This window comes from Monosiga brevicollis, genomic scaffold, assembly GCF_000002865.3.
Source record: "Monosiga brevicollis MX1 MONBRscaffold_3 genomic scaffold, whole genome shotgun sequence".
In the NCBI taxonomy this organism is placed as follows: Eukaryota; class Choanoflagellata; order Craspedida; family Salpingoecidae; genus Monosiga; species Monosiga brevicollis.
Window position 1 is genome coordinate 1,751,174 of NW_001865040.1, and position 17,342 is coordinate 1,768,515.

Genomic DNA, 17,342 nt, shown 5'->3' on the forward strand with positions numbered 1-17,342 from the left:
CGCATCACGACCTGGACACTTAGGGCACCACAAGCATGCGGATGGTGTTGGTGTGGCCGGGACCCGTCTGCCAGCCATGCACACCCACAACAACGTCACCCGACTTGAACAGCTTGAGAGCCTTGCCATTCTCCATGGCCCACGAGAAGCGCTTGTCAACATCGCCAGCCCAGGTGTCTTTCTCGTCCTATTTCAGATCCCACACACGATCGCGTGAGCGCCCTCAGTTTGCATCAGAGAAGCAAAAAGGTCGGAGAGAGACACACCTTGGAAGTGTCGTAGCACATGGGGCTGACGCCAAAGTGCAGATGCATCTGGCGGGCTACCGAGTGCTGGCGGGTTACGGCCACCACGGGGCAGATTGGCTTCCACTTGCTGATGAGACGCGCAGTGCGACCCCTACACATTTGGGCAGCATTTGTCCATTCGTCATGTCAGCCAAAGCGAGCAGGAATAAATGACCCCGAGGTACCAACAGCGTCTGGCCACTCGGTATGGCTCGCTCTTAAGAAACGTACGAGATGGTCAAGCAGATGATGGCCGCAGCCTGGCTGGAAATGCTGGCGTCCACGGCCGCCGTGGCACATGTTTCAGTCGTCTTGGTGGGCTTCGGGGTCAGCTATGCACATTCGGCAAACATGTCGCAGGTGGGACTGGTCAGCTCATGCCACTATGCCAAGAGCAAAAGCAAGGCGACGATTCGTACCATGCGCATCTCCTCCCGCAAGTCACGGAGGTTGACGGCAGCCTCGGCCTCGACGGCGATGGAGGCCATCATCTTGACAGCCTGTGTACCGGAGACACACGAGATGTTGTGTGCAAGGACACGCAGAAACGACATGAGCCACGGGAACAAGGGGTGATCGATCATGCCCAGGCCAAAACGCTGTAGTGACGCACCTCAACGGGGTAGTCACCCTTGGCCGTCTCACCCGACAGCATGACACAGTCGGCACCATCCAAAACCGCGTTGGCCACGTCCGAGCCCTCGGCACGGGTCGGGCGCGGTGCCTTGATCATTGATTCGAGCATTTGCGTGGCGCAAATGACAGGCTTGCCCGCCAAGTTGCACTTGGCAATCATCATCTTCTGGGCCAAGAAGACCTTCTCGGCAGGGATCTCAATGCCGAGGTCACCACGGGCCACCATCACGCCATCAACGACCGAAAGAATTTCATCAAAGTTTTGCACGCCCTCATGATTCTCGATCTTGCAAATGATCTTGATGTTCTTGCCTGCCTCGCCCAGGTGCTAAGGTTCGCGTCCAGAGAGTGCAATGTCAGGAAGCACCGCATCTGCACGGGGGAGCATGTGATAGATACAGGGTGGCTCATACCTCGCGGATGGCTTGTACATCAGAAGCCTTGCGAATGAACGAGGCGAAGATCATGTCCACTCCTTGCTCAACGCCAAACGTGAGGTCCGACTTGTCTTTCTCGCTGATGGCGGGCAGATCCACTTTGACGTTGGGCAGGTTGACACCCTTCTTCGAGCCCAGCTTGCCACCTGTTCCCCCGATTCAAGTGGATGCATCCATTTTGTTTTTGGCACCGTCAGAGTTTATGCACGTCACGAAAACAAGCGGCCAGCTGCAGAAGGCGGCGTCTGACGTACTGTTGACCACGGTGCACTTCATGCTATCAGATGAGATCGAGTCCACCTGTAGGGAAATCAATCCGTCATCGACGTAAATCAAATTGCCAGGCTTCATCACTGCAGCACAACGCGGACAGTGCAAGGCAGCGTGAGAGAATCAGCGACAAGCTGTTGCGACGGCAAGCCCGCCTATGGGATGACGAGGCTGGCCGTACCCTTGGTGATGTTCTTGTAATCAACGTAGAGGACATCGGCAGTGCACTTCTCTGCAAAGGCATCATCAGTGGTGACCGTGATCTGGCTGCCCTGCCCCAGCTCCAGCTCAAGGCGAGGGTTCTGCGCATGGCAAAGAAAGCAAGGCGGAGTTGGTTGTTCCACAAGAGCATGTTGATGAGAGGCAGCGAGGTGCAAGAAGCAATCGCAAAAAGAGGAAGGAGCATGGAATCGTACCTCGTTGAAGCCCTCGAGCAGGCCAGTGCGGATTTCCGGACCCTTGGTGTCAAGGGCAATGGCGATGGGACGGTTGTGGGCGTTGGCCGCCTCACGAGCATTGGCAATGGTACCAGCGTGGTACTGAGGAGGGTAATAGGTGGTGTGAAGAGGTCAGGCGTTGCATCAGCATGAGTGAAGAGCAAATCACAGGTCTGAGCAAGGAGAAGACACTCCACAAGTCTTCCGTGGGACGGCGCAAGAGGTCGAGTTGAACTGACCTCGTGAGTGCCGTGAGAAAAGTTGAGGCGGACAATGTTCATGCCGGCCTTCATAAGGCTGGTGAGCAGCTCAACACTGCGCGACGCAGGGCCTGTTGGAAAGCAACCACGACACATCAAGGTCAACAGGCCATCGGCAAAAGCGGGGAGGGCGAGGGAAGCACATTGCACATTCACTTTGTGGCCCAGGTGGATGCCGTTGGACGTACCAATGGTGCAGATGATGCCCGTCTTGCGAGCGTGCGCCGGATCCGAGTAGATGTTGAGAGAAGAGCGCATTTGCAGGCCGGTCATGGCGGCCTGGGCCTCTTGTTGGGAAGGACGAGCCATGGTTGTGTTGCGTGGAGGATCTGAGGAGGGATAATACCACTGACTGGCGTGACGCCGCGATTCAGTGGAGTCGTTAGCGGTGCACGTCCGGTGAGCGTTTGATCGAGCGCGGCAGGTCAGTTGGTGCCTCTGAAGCTCGGCGGCGAGCGCAGTCGAAGCGTGGCAATCAAGCAGGCGAGAACCAGCGCGCCAGCCCACAGTCGAGGGGGAAACGACTCGCGCAATGGCATACATTCGTGCAACCCCCAAAAAGAAAAAAAAGAAAAAAAAACACAAAAAAACAACAAAAAAAACGAAACACTCGCAAGAAGAAAAAGGGAAAAAACACCGCTAACGCTGAAAGAGGCGTCACGTCACAGCAACGCAGTGAACAACAACACGCTGCAGCAACGCAAATCACAAGGTAAGCAAAGGGCTGGCGGCTGGTTCGTCAGTGGGAGAGCATAGAGCTGTGGCTCACGCAGGAGTGCAAAGACGAGGCCACTGGCACTGCAACCGGCGGCTTCTATGGCGCTGCCCTTTGTGAACATACCGTAGAGGTTGAGGATCAGACAAAGAAAATGAACGCCTCCACCCACCACACAAGCAAGCGCTCTCACGCAGTGTCAAACGCGCGATATTGGCAAAACGTTGGAACCTTATGCCGTTGCCCAATACTTACGTTATCGGCTGACTGCGCATGCCCAAACAAACAGCTTTGGGCAAAGTGCATGACCTGACACACACTGAAGCTGAACATGTTTCGCACAAGATGCGAAACAGCCGCTAAAATTATGCGACACGGTCGCGCAGCGTGATGAATACGGCTGTGCAGATCCTCTGACAATGGTACATTTCTCTGACATCCCGCAACAAGACAACACATGTTGTTGCCATAATCCAGTGGTTGTCCACAACAGACATTGTTGCCAATGCAGCCGCGTCGCGTCTCTCGTTTGTTTGGGTGTCCGTCCTCCTGTCCGCAGCTCGAGCTTTGGTGGACAACAGCAACTACATGTAGCTTCATCGCATTTTCGTGCCCGTACCCAGTTGACACCAACCATGACGACCCTCAAACAGGTTTTTGAGCAGTACGCCAGCTTTGGTGCTGGCAGTGCAGCGACTGGAACGCCCGAGCTTGACAGCGCAAAGTTTACCAAGCTCTGCAAGGAAACCAAGCTCATCTCCAAGTCACTGACAACAACCGATGCTGATCTCATTTTTACGCGCGTCAAGGCCAAGGGCCAGCGCAAGATTGGCTTTGCCGAGTTTCGAAGCGCGCTGGAGGAGGTGGCCAAGAAGACGGGGCAGGATGTGAGCGCCGTCGAAGCCAAGGTGACTCGCGCGGGCGGACCGCAGTCCAGTGGTACGCAGGCCGACAGCGGGGGTGTGCTGGATCGCATGACGGACACGAGCCAGTACACTGGGAGCCACAAGGAACGGTTCGACTCGGAGGGGCATGGCAAGGGCCTGGCCGGGCGTGATAGCACTGCCAAAGGCACGGGCCACATTCCCGCCGTTGGTGGCGGAAGCGATCTAGCCTCGCATCTTGATCGCTCTCCTGCCAATGTGCGTGGCGTTAAGAAGTAACCGCGGTGCGCCATCCAACCCGCCATTGCGCTTGAAAAGGAGATTTGTGATGTATCATTACAGTGGCGGTTCAATTATTCAAATTACTTGCTTATCTTCTCAAACAACACTCTTTCCACAACGCTGGGCGGTCCAGCAATCGCTCTTCTGAATGAGTCCAACGACGATGCCTGGCGAACACAAAAACCAAAACAAAACGCAAGAACAAACGTAGCTAGCGGTGCCCATGAAAGCGTTTTCAGGCCATTCAAAGTTCTTCGATACAACAACACGACAGGGCACAGTACAGCTCAAAGACGAAACGACACGACAAGACACGTCATGAGACACCACGAGAGATCCGCTAGGCCGTCATCAAGGCGCAAGCACAACCCCGCTCGACGGGGAAGTACAAGGACACAACCCACGAATACCAGGGCAGTGGCCACCTAGACCCTCTCCTCTAACATGCAAGCGGCGGCCAAAAGAGCCAGCAAGGGGGGAGGGAGGGGGATGGTAATCTCAGAAGCGTAACATCTTGCCCAAGAGCGACGAGATGGCGTTTTCCTCATCTGAAGATGTAAAGGAAAAGCAACCCGAAAAGTCATACTCAAAATGGACGACATAGCCAAACCAGCCTGCCTAGAAATGCTCAGATCGGTGGCAAGGAACGGTTTTCACCAGCTCCCAGTCGGGGAAGTTCGCCATGAAGCTTGGACAAAGAAAGGGCTTCCAGTTTCTTGGGTTTAGGTGGTTTTTCATTCTCGGGCTCGCCCGCACCTGCGGCCATAACGTCCGGCTTGGAGGGAACTGCAAGGTTGGGCTGCGAACCCACACCGAGATTGGGCAGGTGCCGGCTTTTCTTTGGCTGCGTGCGTTTATGCTTCCGGCGGGTGGGAGGTGGCGACTTGTGCAGCATTTGTTGGAGCTCCGGACCAAACCAGTCCCTAATTCAGATCAGATGGGTTCAAAATGACCGAGGCATGCACCACAATGTCAAATTGCATTGTACCTTGGCGTGCAGATCATGCGATGTGCGTTTGGCGGCCAGGAGTGGACATGCGTACCGAAAATCGTCGAAATACTCGTGGTTCAGCGCCTCAGTGCAAGTGCAACGCTCTGTTGGCGATGGCGCCATGGTTTTCTGAGAGCAAATCGAGTATATGAGAGAATGAGATAAGTGTGTGTGTGTGTGTGTGTGTGTGTGTGTGTGTGTGTGTGTGTGTGTGTGTGTGTGTGTGTGTGTGTGTGTGTGTGTGTGTGTGTGTGTGTGTGTGTGTGGGAAAGAAAGAGGCCCGACAAATGATTTGTGGGATCTTCAGCGTCACCTGCAAAAATTTGACGGCAGGGCTGCTGTAGGCACGAAAGCGCGAGGCCAAGGGAAGCATTTTGCTGGGCGAAGCCTCGGGCAGTTTCAAGCCCTTGAAATAGTCGTTGGAGCTAAACACTTGCTCGTGGCGAGGGCACAGCTTGCCAAAGGTCTGTATAATGTGGTACAGCTGGTCGATATCTGACTTGCCGGGCCACAAGGGCTGTCCAGTTAGCATTTCCGCCACGACACAGCCTGCGACCCACAGACGGAATGGCATGTAGGGAATCAGAGCGAAGCGGATCAAGAAGCCAAGCAGGCGACGGGTCGAGGAGCAGCGGTCGTCGCGTGTCCCGTGACACCCCACTCGCACACTATCTGCGTACCTGTTGCAAATACGTCGACAGGCGCTCCGTACTGCGTGTCGCCGACCAGTAGTTCGGGTGCACGATACCAACGCCTGGCACCAGACAATTAAGACGTGAGAGATGGCTCCAAGCACCAAACAGCAATAATATACACTCAAAAAAAAACAAAAAAAAAAAAAAAAAAAAAAAAAACAAGGAAACGAGAGAAAAAAAAAAGGGGACACGGGTCAAGCATCTCAAAAGTCGTACGTTGCCACGTATTCCGTGTAGGCTGCGCCCTGGCCAGAGACGGTACGCGCAAAGCCAAAGTCGCAAAGCTTGACAATGTTCTCGCGTGAAATGAGAATGTTTTCCGGCTTGACGTCGCGATGGATAACATTGTTGGCGTGACAAAATTCCAGGCCTTTGAGAATTTGAAAAGTGACCTTCTTGATCTGCACCTCATCCAGGCCTTTGGGGTTGGCATCCAACTCATCGAGCAGCGAGTGGTCAAGAAACTCAAACACCAAGTGCAACCGGCGTTTGCGGCGAAAAACCTCGTGCAAGTTGACCAAATTGCCGTGCTTTAGCATCTATGTCAATTCCAGGCCCCAACAGCAGTCCAGTGTGAGAACTTCTGCAGAGACTGGCAGCGTCCGGCTGCGCAACGCGAGTGATGGGAATTCAGTCCAAAGGGGCTGGCACTTGACCTGACCTTGAGCATACGGACTTCACGAAGGGCAATTTTGCGGATTTGCGGATCGTCCTCCGTCTCCAAAAACTTTTTGATGGCAACAATTCGGCCGCTCTCCTGTCGCGATGGGACACCGGGCAGTTTGCTGTTACGCGCAGACGCCTGCGCCAAAGGGTTGAGCGAATGGCTCGAGGATACAGCAGACACCAGACCTTGTGCCTGCACTTGATGACAATGCCATAGCTGCCTTCGCCAATCTTGCTTAACTTTTCATACTTTTCCATGCCGGCGGTGTGTCCTATGTGTTGTGCATGTGTCCGAGTAGAGGTGAGCCCAACAAGGCGGGTCAAACTTGCCCTTCCAGCTCGGCACATGGATTGGCGGTGACTGCATGCTGCTGACAACACCCTGGCTTGTGCCTTACCCCCCCTCAGGTCACGCAAGCTCTGAACCACAACGCAAAGCAACCTCGTCGCCACACTCGTTGTCGTACCTTACAAGTGTGGGGAGCCGCGACGTCGGCGAGCCGCGTGTTCTTGGCCGTGAAGGCACCCGCAACGCAAGACACGCGTCGTGCTTGCTTTTCTGCCAAGTCAAACCAATCGTTTCCAGCGCAGAACCAGAAACCTCGGCCCAGACCGACAAACACAACAAGGAAACGCGCAAAAATTGCCGGGAGGCGGGGAGGCTGGGGCGCTTGCTGGCGATGAATGAGGAGAATGCACCCAAGTCGCTCTGGGGCAAGCTTTCGCGTCACCAAGGACCGGTTGTCACCTGGTAGCACCCCGACAACTGTCTGACAAAATCCTATTTATCTGACATATTCACAACCCTCCAAAATGTAAAGTTTGTTAATTTTGCCGAATACAATTTCAAAGTTGAAAGCGTGTCATTTGGCATGCTTTAGTGTAGTGGGTTTATGCCCCTTGGGTGCTGTTGATGTCTCTCTTTCCTGCACGGCGGCTGGGGGTGGAGAGGTGAGTGAAATGCGTGATGGCAAACGCGGCGCGATGGCAGTGTGTCTCTCTGTGTGTGGTGGTGGTGGTAGGCATTGCCACTGGTGTCTATGTGCGGCATAGGGGATGTTGGTGGAGGTACGGGAAGAGGTGATTGATTGGGCGGCAAAGTCTTGCGGCTCATGGCCCTGCGACACGTTGTGGTAGTCGGCACAAACCAGCTCAAACCCCTGCAGCTCCCGCCGTGTTTTGAGCCAGACTCGGCACCCTTGACGGAGCGTGGTGGTTGAAGCACACCCATTTGCTGCCACATCCCAGAGACAACCGTTGCCATGTCGGTCCAAAGCGATGCTCGCGTGCGCGAGCTCCAGCAGTCCCGAGCGGTACGTCCCATGCAGCTGTACGCCGCTGAATTGGCTTCTGGCCAGTGCAGGTCGTCCAGATCTTTTTCTTATTCCGGCGAGAAGAGCACGTTAAATCACTATCTATTGGCGCTCCAACCTAACGGTATTAGAATATGCAAAAGAAGACCTTCACCAACTGGATGAACTCGCACCTTGAGGCGCACGGTCGCAAGGTTGCACCCCGCCTCGCACACCAGCAACTCAGCATCCTTACGGCCTAGCACTTGCAACATCTTCACCTTGATTGGATCTTTCCGATCCTGTACTCGAATATTAGGTCAACGATTTGTATACGGATCTCAAGGATGGTGTGGACCTGGTGCTCCTTCTCAATGCCATCACCGACGAGGATGAAGTCAAAATTGTGCGTACATTTGTACCCATGGATGGGCTTGCTAGCCCCACGCACGGCCCGTGTTATTTCGTGCAGCGCTGACTCTTGGCCCATCTCGTCGTTCCTCCCAGAAACTGCCCAATACTCCAAAAGGCCGCCCACTCTTCCGCATCCACCAGATGGAAAACGTCAATGCAACCCTCAAATTCATCGCTGAGCACGACGTACGTGCTGATCAGAATCGCAGACGCCGAAATTCAGGGAGATGCGGAAGAGAAAGGGAAAAAAAAGGTTGTCGGCGGAAGAGAAAGGGAAAAAAGAGGCCGCCGTCTCTTGAGGTGTTTTGGTCTCACACGCCTGCTCCCATCACAGGTGAAGCTCGAATCAATCGGTGCGCAAGACATTGTCGATGGCAACGAGCGCCTCACTTTGGGTCTACTTTGGACCATCATTCTCCGCTTTCAGGTCTGCGCTCAGCCTATGCTCATGCTCAATCGCCTGCTGCCCCTCTAAACTTCCATCCATGTGCGCTGTTACTTCTTAGATTCAAGAGATTGAATGCGAGGATGCCAAGAGTGCCAAGGAAGCCCTGCTTCGTTGGTGCCAACGGAAGACAGCCGGCTACCCCGGTGTCAACGTTCAGAATTTCAGCAACAGCTGGCGCGATGGATTGGCCTTCAACGCCCTTATCCACCGCCATCGTCCAGACCTCCTCAACTTCAACGCACTCGGCCCCGATGACCGCAAAGGCAATCTTGAGCAGGCCTTTACCGTGGCCGCGCAAGACTTGGGCATCCCTGCTCTGCTCGACGCACAAGACGTGATCGATCATGCCGACGATAAATCCATCATGACCTACCTCATTCTATACTACAACAAGTTTGCCAAAATGGAACAGGACACCGTCTGGCAGCGCCGCCTGCAAAACGCTCTCCAATTCCATCTCGACGTATGTTCACTTGTCCCCCTCCAAGCCACTCGGGCCCAGTTGCACCATCACGTTTTGATTGGTCTTGGTCTTGCTCATTTTCGCGACCTCCTCTTGTTTTGCATGGCCTGTTTGGCATGCAGCTTGAAAAGGAGGAGGACGCTTACAACATGAGTGCTGCAGATCTGTTGGCTTGGATTCAAGCCAAAACTACATGGCTAGGCAGCCGCGGTTTTCCCAACACGTACGGTTTTGACTATCGCACGTTGGCCCGCCCCTTGAGCACAGCTTTGTATCTCCCCTTGCTCATCCCGGGGGGTGCCGGCGTGTTGTTGCTCTTCTCCTCTACTCGACAGGGTCTCAGGCATGCAAGGTCTCATGGTCGACTTTAAGCAGTATCGCACTCAAGAAAAGCCAAATCGCTTTGCTCAAAAAGGTCTGCTTGTGGCGACCAAACTCAGCGCAAAAGTCGTGCCTTTCGTTTTGCTCTCATCATGTATTTGGCGGTCTTGTCAGGCAATTTGGAGGCAACCCTTTTCACCATCCAGATGCAACGCCGCGCCAGCAACCGCGTCCTCTTTTCGGTGAGTTTACGTTTCATTTTGCTCAGTGTGCTTTGGAAAGAGGGCGGTACGGGCTACCATTGCGCTGCGCGTTCCTTTCTGCAACCCAACTGAGAAACCGCGTGGAAACGCTCTTGTAGATGAAAGAAGGTTTGGAACTAAAGCACATTGAAGCTTCATGGGATACCATGGAGAAGGCCGAGCATGCTCGCGAGGTCGCATTGCTACAAGAGCTTGTCCGTCTTCAAAAGCTGGAACAGGTGTGCACCGATTTCAGACAGAGCGGACTGTGTCAGGCGAGCACGGATTGAACAGGTTCTGATCATTTGTCCATCACTGCGTGCTCCGGGTACATTGGTCACTAGACGGCCGCTCAGTTTGATCGCAAAGCCAAGCTTCGTCAGGAGTGGTTGAAGGACATGCTGCTCCTCACCGCTGATGATAATTTCGGCACCGACTACTCCACGGTCTTGGCCAGTCAACAAAAAGAGGACATGCTCAATCTGCAGGTTGATAGCTATGAAGACCGCGTCCTCAGCCTTGGGAATTTGGTGAACGTGCTCATCCAAGGCCAGTATCACGACAATGCCGCTGTCCTCGCCCGTCATGACACCATTCAAGCGCAATGGCGCCAACTGTTGGATAGTATTACTCGCCGCCAAAGCGTGCTCAAGGAACTGGTTCAGCTCTATCGCGCCTACAAAGATCTCGACGAAGCGGTGCGATTGAGCACACGAGCGCGTTGATACGGCTCGCCTTTCTGCGAAACGTGAAATGCATCTTGCTCTCCTTGATCTCACGGCCCCTATTATATTTTTTTTTTTGAAATTCCCACGCGCATGTAGGTGGCCTTTATTCAAGAAGAGCTTGCTGTTATGAGTGCCGACAACGTGGGCAAGACGCTGGATGAGACGGAGCAACTGTTGGCCACCCACACACAGCAGGAGCTGGATATCGAGGCACACAAACAGACGACACGCAAGAATCTCGATGCGGTTTTGGCTGATTTTGCTGCGTGAGTCCTGGCTCCTCCCTTGGCAATTCACCCAGAAACAGACACAGACACAGACACACACGCACACACACTCATTACTGTTGCATCTTGGTCGTGTTGTACAGCGACCAGCACTCGCAGACGGAAGAGTTGCGCGCACGGCGCGATAAGCTGTTGCAACATTTTGATTTGTTGCAAAGTCAAGCAGGCCAGCGTCGCCGACGTCTTGAGGAAGCACAGGCCTTTCATCGATTCTCTCGTGACGTGGTGGAGCAAGAGAACTGGATGCGAACGCAGCTGCCGCAAGCGACGTCACAGGATTTGGGCGTCAGCTTGACAGCCGTTCACAATTTGCTGCTCAAGAGCAATGCTTTCCAGGCCGACATTGCCTCCCATGAGAAGACGGGGCTCGAACCAGTGCGGGCTACCGGTCAGGCTTTGGCGCGTGCCAGCACCGAATATCAGGCGGCCGTGCAGCAAACTCTACGATTGCTTGAGGAGCGCTGGGGCAACCTTTGCGCAGCTGCGCAGGCTCGACACATGGCGCTGGAGACAGCGGAGAAGGCCCAGCAATACTTTGTGCAAGCCAATGATGCTGATTCCTGGTTGTACGAGAAGCAGCCTTTAGTCAACGACCCTGACTATGGGCATGACACCTACAGTGCTGAGCGCCTGCTAGCGCAGCAGGACGCTTTGGCGCTGGACGTCAACACCTTTGCATCGGTCCTCAGCGAGCTCAAGGCTCAAGCGTCCATCAGCGCCGCAGCTCCCAAGCCGCGGCCTGTTGCTCGGCGCGAAAGCATGTTCACCTTCGATCCACAGGCAGATGCGTTGGCCCAGGCTGCTTTGGAGCTTGCCGCGCAGGCCACCGAGCCCATGGTGAAGGTTCGTTATGACTATCAAGGTCGTCGTTCAAAGGAGCTCACGGTGGTCAAGGGCGAGATCTTGCGGCTCGTCAATGACAAGTCGGCGGATTGGTGGAAGGTGGCGCGGGATAACGGCGACACTGGCTACGTGCCCGCCAAGTATGTCAAGCGTGTGGCCAATGAACCCGCGCCAGCAGTCTCTAGCCAGCCCGCGAAGCCAGCCGTGGACGTTATCCCTGAAGACGAAAGTGTTGACGCCTTTGCTAACGTCCACGAAAGCAACCACACCTTCCCCGACCCCACCGTTGGTATCAGTGACCGGCAAGCCGAGCTCGAGATGACTTATGCCGCACTCGTGGAGGCATCACGCCAGCGCCTTCAACGACTGCGGGAAGCCGTTGAGTTCTTCCGACTGGCACGCGAGGCCGAAGATCTCAACCAGTGGCTAGATGAGACGGAGCCGGTCTATACTTCACACGAGGTTGGCGACACGGTAGAAGCTGTGGAACACATTCAAAAAGTTTTTGACGACTTCAAGCTCAACAAGAGTGCCATGCAGCCGCGCAAAGACAAATTTGATGCCGATAGTCAAGACTGCTTGGGTCGCCAGCATGCGTTTGAGGCCGACATTGTCGCTACCCAAGCTGCGGTAGAAGAGCGGTAAGTGACACGGCGGATTGCATGCCTGTCAGCAAGATTGGTTACACATGGCCGGCAAGGAAACCTGGGGATGGCAGGGTCTTGGGGCCAAGGAAGACAGCATGTTACTGAGATATTTGCGAGCTGCCTTGATTGATGCTGGTGGCGGCTGCACATGCACACGGCAGGTGGAGGTTTATGGAGCAGTGCCTAGTGGAGCGGCGCGAAACTTTGGGCACAGCCTTTGAAGTCGAGCGTTTTAACCGCTCGGCCAATAAGACTCAGGATTGGGTGCGCGAGAAAATGCAGGCCATGCCCGATGACCTCGGTCAAGACGTTCCCTCGGTCGAGAAGCTACGACGTGACCACGAACAGTTTTTGCGCGACGTTGATGCCATTGCGGCCCAAGAGCAGGGGTTGCGCTCTGAAGTGGCCGACTTGAAGCAGCGTCATCCTGATCAAGCAGGACTGTTGGATGAAACGAGCAGCCGTTTGCTCGCGGATCTGCAAGAACTGCAGCGTATGGGTGCCGAGCGTCAGGTTAGACTGCGCGATTGTTGAATCGAGGTGTTGTTTTTTTGGTTGTTGATGTTGTAGGTGCGCGTGCTCCGAAGCTGGTTGGCGCGTGTTTATGTGTGCGGCGTCTCACGCATGGGTCCAATCTGACCGGCCCATCTCTCTTGCATAGCGCCTGTTGGACGAGGCTCTGCGGTATCAGCAATTTGTGGCACGATTTCGTGCTGCTGATACTTGGATTGATGCGACTGCCCGTGATATTGCCGGCGTTGAGCTGCCCGGGGATGCCCCTGGCACTGAGGCCATATGCGAGCAGAATGAAAGCATCAAGGCAGAGCTCGAGACGCGGCGCCCCAACTTTCAAGCCATTGTGGCTGAAGGTGAAGCCATGATTGTTGACCAGCATCATCAAACTGCCAATATGTTGCAGCAGGTGGAGGACTTGCGCAGTAGCCTGAACCATCTTGACCAGCTGTGGGCGGAACGCCAGGATGAGTATCAGGTCCACCTTGATCTTCTGCGCTTTCAGTTGGCGCATGAGCGTTGCTTGGAAGGTCTCAAGGTTCACGAGGCTGCCGTCGATCAGAACGAGCTGGGTGCGTCTGTGCCCGAGGCCGAGTCCTTACTGAAGGTGCATCGTCGGCACCAGACCCGTCTCGAGACGCAGGGCGACGAAGTCCGACGCTTGCAGGCCCTTGCTGACCAAAACGCAGCCCAACAACACCCCCAGGCGGCGCTGATGGCGGAGCGGGCGGCTGGTGTGCAGCACGAGTTTGACCGCTTGTCGGACGTGGCCCATTTTCGTGCAGAACTGCTTATGCAATCCGTCGAATTCCAGGCTTGGCTGCGTGACATGGATGAATCCGACCGCTGGATTGCGGAGAAGCAGGCTTTGGTGGATGCCGTCGACGTCGCAGACAACTCGCGCCTCAAGATCCGTCTGGCAGGAGCGTTAAACACGGACGACGAAGTGCGTCACTATCGTGCCGTGCTGGATGAGCACACCACGCGTGCGGCCGCCATTTTGCAGTCAGATAAGGTGGGCGCCGAGGCCGTGCCAGCTCGGCTGGAGGCCGCGGAGGACTCGTATGGGCGACTGGAGTTGTCCAGTGGTAGCAAGGTGCAGCAATTGGCTGAGGCCGTTCAGGAGCAACAATTCCAGCAAGCCGTTGTCGACCTGGCAGAATGGCTATCCAGCGTGGAAGCCACGCTGGACCGCGATGAACGCGGTGCAGACCGCGTGGCTGCCCAGGCGCACTTACGTGACCACCAAGCCTTGGCTCAGGATGTGGTCGCGCACCGCCCGCTCGTCGATTCGCTCCAGGCATCAGCGGATGAGCTCGTGGCCAGTGAAAACTTTCGTGCAGAGGCCATCGCGCAAGCCTGTCAAGAGCTTGTGCAACGCTATGTGGCCCTGCATGACCCCGTGGCTGCCAAGTCGGTTGTGTTGGAGCAGTCATGCCAACTGCAGGACTTTTTGGCCGATCAGCGGGAGCAAATGGACTGGGTGGTTGGGCACGAGGCAGCGGCGAGTGCTATGACGACGGGTGCCGATTTGGACCAGGCCCAAACTCTACTGAAGGCGCACCGTCAGCTTCATGCGGACATCGAGGGGAAGCAGGACGTGATTGCGGCCGTCACTGCGGCTGGGCGTGCCGCAGAAGCGGGTCACTACGCGGCTGACGACATTAATCAAGCTGTCGGAGCCTTGGAACAGGCCTATGCTTCTTTGGTCGACGCATCTCGTGCTCGCCTTGCTTTGTTAATGGAAAGCCAAGCAGCACATCGCTTTTTTGTGGATGCCGCCGAGGTTGAAAGTTCAATGCAGCAGCTGCGACAGGTAGCGGGCGAGACGGAGCTTGGAGCAACAATGGCTGCGACTGATTCCTTGCGTGAGCGCGTGCAGCGCCTTCGGTTGGACGTAACATCTGCGGCTGAGGTCAATGGGGCCGTCATGACGGACGGACGGGGTCTAATCGCAGAGCAAAATCGTGATGCCCAGCGCATTGAGGCTCGCATCGTTGAGCTGGAGCGGTGTGAGGCCGACCTGGATGCAGCCACACAGGCACGGCGACACCGCTTGCAAGAAACTCGTCAGCTGCACGAATTTCGAATGGCAGCAGAGGAGGCCCGCATGTGGGTGGAGCGAGCCATGCCCACAGCCCGCGATACTGGTACGGGTGATGACCAGGATGCTTGTGAGGTTTTGCAGACCAAGTTTGAGGCGTTCTTGCAAACAGTGCAAATCGGTCGTCAAGAACATGTGGTTGATCTGACAGCGCGCTTGGAGACGCATCGTGGGGAAGAGCACACGGACGTGCCAATCATGGTCCAAGAGCTGGGCACCGTTGAGGCGGCCTTTTCAGGTCTCGAAGAGGCATGTCTGGCTCGCGGGGAGCTGCTGGAGCGAGCTCACGCCGTGCATGCGTTTACGCATGGGCAGCAAGATGTTATGCTACGTTTGCACGAGCTCCAAGCGGTGGCTGCCAATGGGGACGTGGGCGATACACTGGGCATGGCCGAGTCGCTTCACCGTCAGCACACGGCCTTTTGCACACGGGTGCAGGGCGCTGAGAAGTCTGTTCAAGCTTGTCAAGAGATTGGTCAAGCTCTGCAACAGCGTTACCCGGAGCACGCCGAGGCCATCAGTGCCAAGCTGCAGGAGCTGGCCAACACGTGGACGCAGTTGGGTGATCGGTCGGAAGCGCGCACGGCTGCCTTGGCTGCTTCGTTGCGTTGGCAACGATTTGTGACCGCCCATCGTCACTTTGTGGCCTGGTTGGAGGACAACATGGCGGTGTTGGAGCAAGTTCAGATGGCAGCTGACCTGTCGCAAGCACGCACGCAAATTCAAGATCATGAGTTGCATCGCCACGAGATTGAGGCGCGGCAAGATACCTTTGAGCAGCTTCAGCAGGAGGGCACGGCCTTGGCTCGCGAAGAGCCCGCATACCGTGAACAAACAGAGCCGTTGGTCGTTGAGCTCCACAACTTGCATAGCGATTTGCTTGAGCGTTGGGCAACAGTGACGGAAGATCTTGAGGATCACTTGGATGAGCTGCAACACTTTCACGAAGCCACGCTGGCTGATAAGTTGCAGGAGGACTATCGGTCAATGTTGGACTCGGAGGTGGAACACGACCCGCAGCTTGCTTTGCGCAACTTGCAGCATCTCGAGGCCACGCTGGCAGCCCAGGAGGCACGTTTTGCAGCGCTCAAGCGGGTGACACGGCGCGAGACGCGCAAGGCAGACCCATCACTTTTGCAGAAGCATCTGCAGGAACTCGAGTCACTGGAGCGGGAGCAGGCAGAATTGATAATCTCACTTGAGGACCAGCGCCGGGCTGAGGAGGAGGATTACAAGGTGCGAGCATGCTGCTGTTGTTCAAACTGTCTCGCTTCGTGTTCACTCTTTCTCGTTCTGTTTTCTCTTGCTTGCTCTTCATGAAGCATTCTCACATGAATGTCTGGTTCTGTTTGCTTTGGCGTGACAGCGTCGAATGATTGATTTGGATGCACAGCGCCAGGCAGCGGCCGAGGCCTCCTTGCGAAGCCGTACCCACGAGGCCCTGGCTGCCAGTCAGCGTGAGCAAGAAGCTGCCAAGGTCAGATGTCAGGCTTGTCTTGGTGGCGCTTTCCGTCTGCGTCTTCGACGCGCGCGCACACACACACACACACACACACACACACACACACACACACACACACACACACACACACACACACACACACACACACACACACACACACACACACACACACACCAAGTTCATGTGCCTTGTTTTGTGCTGGCCGTGTCACAGGCTATCAGCGAAAACCTGTTGAATCAAGAGCGTTCGCGTCGCACCTCTGTTTCTACGCGTTTGGCCGATGTTCAAGATGCCATGCGCAACAACCAGGAAGCAGCTCGTCGGGTATGTGGACCAAACTTTGTCCTTTCAGAGCTTATTGGCAACACTTTAAACTTCCCCACCCTGATCATGTTTCTTGTACCCATCATGGCAGCAATCAATGAGCCTGACGGACCGCGAGCGGCGCGCGAGCTTCCTGTCGCAGCGCGCGTCGGAGTCGCGCGGGGATCAGGCAGCCCGTGGTCTGACCCAATTCAAGGTACCCGCACATTTGTCCAATGGGTCAGACAATAAGCATCGCGTGCTGAACGATCATGCCGACAATTCCGACTTGGAAACTGAGGCTTGATTCGTTTCCTGGTCTAGCGGCCCACAATGACGAGCGTGCAAGTATGATTTTCATTGGGTCTTTTGTGTGCGTTTCCCTACCATTCTCGTCTGCGATCCAGCCCCGGACCCCCTTGTCCATTGTAATTGAAGCCCCATTTGATGGTTTGCTTGATGTGCACCATCTGCATGTTTTTGAGGTTTTTATTTCGACTGTTTGCGTCATTTCGGGTGGGCGGAGCGTCTGACATTTTTTTTTTTTTTTTTTTTTTGCCAAAAGCAAAGAGAGAGAGAGAGAGAGAGAGAGAGAGAGAGAGAGAGAGAGAGAGAGAGAGAGAGAGAGAGAGAGAGAGAGAGAGAGAGAGAGAGAGAGAGAGAGAGAGAGAGAGAGAGAGAGAGAGAGAGAGAGAGAGAGAGAGAGAGAGAGAGC

At 55.3% G+C, this 17,342-nt stretch overlaps 4 protein-coding genes across 4 annotated transcripts in view; 2 read left to right on the plus strand and 2 right to left on the minus strand.

The window, feature by feature from the left end:
* Positions 1-19: 19 nt before the first annotated feature.
* MONBRDRAFT_14293 (uncharacterized protein) lies at positions 20-2,636 on the minus strand (the record flags this gene model as incomplete). The annotated part of the gene is made up of 11 exons (XM_001743407.1): positions 20-181; positions 267-399; positions 519-619; positions 707-787; positions 901-1,251; positions 1,337-1,506; positions 1,615-1,713; positions 1,812-1,932; positions 2,047-2,169; positions 2,307-2,398; positions 2,516-2,636. 11 exons carry the CDS (start codon positions 2,634-2,636, stop codon positions 20-22), a joined length of 1,554 nt encoding a protein of 517 aa, XP_001743459.1.
* A 1,113-nt stretch (positions 2,637-3,749) lies between these two features.
* MONBRDRAFT_3203 (uncharacterized protein) lies at positions 3,750-4,133 on the plus strand (the record flags this gene model as incomplete). The annotated part of the gene is made up of 1 exon (XM_001743079.1): positions 3,750-4,133. A coding segment is annotated over one exon (384 nt), but the record flags the coding sequence as incomplete, so codon positions are not given.
* Positions 4,134-5,151: 1,018 nt separating this feature from the next.
* MONBRDRAFT_14620 (uncharacterized protein) lies at positions 5,152-6,818 on the minus strand (the record flags this gene model as incomplete). Its single annotated transcript, XM_001743408.1, has 6 exons — positions 5,152-5,328; positions 5,513-5,748; positions 5,880-5,953; positions 6,111-6,433; positions 6,556-6,651; positions 6,747-6,818. 6 exons carry the CDS (start codon positions 6,816-6,818, stop codon positions 5,152-5,154), a joined length of 978 nt encoding a protein of 325 aa, XP_001743460.1.
* Positions 6,819-7,240: 422 nt separating this feature from the next.
* MONBRDRAFT_31289 (uncharacterized protein) overlaps positions 7,241-17,342 on the plus strand; it is a gene marked incomplete at its 5' end in the record, with an annotated part of 12,047 nt that continues 1,945 nt past the window's right edge. Inside the window, 21 exons of the mRNA XM_001743080.1 lie at positions 7,241-7,311; positions 7,442-7,511; positions 7,583-7,628; positions 7,809-7,873; positions 8,005-8,067; positions 8,172-8,258; positions 8,360-8,452; positions 8,601-8,693; positions 8,773-9,177; positions 9,300-9,400; positions 9,513-9,592; positions 9,673-9,740; positions 9,860-9,979; positions 10,085-10,438; positions 10,565-10,734; positions 10,839-12,239; positions 12,407-12,758; positions 12,907-16,098; positions 16,229-16,339; positions 16,538-16,648; positions 16,740-16,844. Of these exons, the coding sequence (XP_001743132.1) occupies positions 7,241-7,311; positions 7,442-7,511; positions 7,583-7,628; positions 7,809-7,873; positions 8,005-8,067; positions 8,172-8,258; positions 8,360-8,452; positions 8,601-8,693; positions 8,773-9,177; positions 9,300-9,400; positions 9,513-9,592; positions 9,673-9,740; positions 9,860-9,979; positions 10,085-10,438; positions 10,565-10,734; positions 10,839-12,239; positions 12,407-12,758; positions 12,907-16,098; positions 16,229-16,339; positions 16,538-16,648; positions 16,740-16,844 (7,158 nt within the window). The remainder of the gene's footprint in view (positions 7,312-7,441; positions 7,512-7,582; positions 7,629-7,808; positions 7,874-8,004; positions 8,068-8,171; positions 8,259-8,359; positions 8,453-8,600; positions 8,694-8,772; positions 9,178-9,299; positions 9,401-9,512; positions 9,593-9,672; positions 9,741-9,859; positions 9,980-10,084; positions 10,439-10,564; positions 10,735-10,838; positions 12,240-12,406; positions 12,759-12,906; positions 16,099-16,228; positions 16,340-16,537; positions 16,649-16,739; positions 16,845-17,342) is intronic.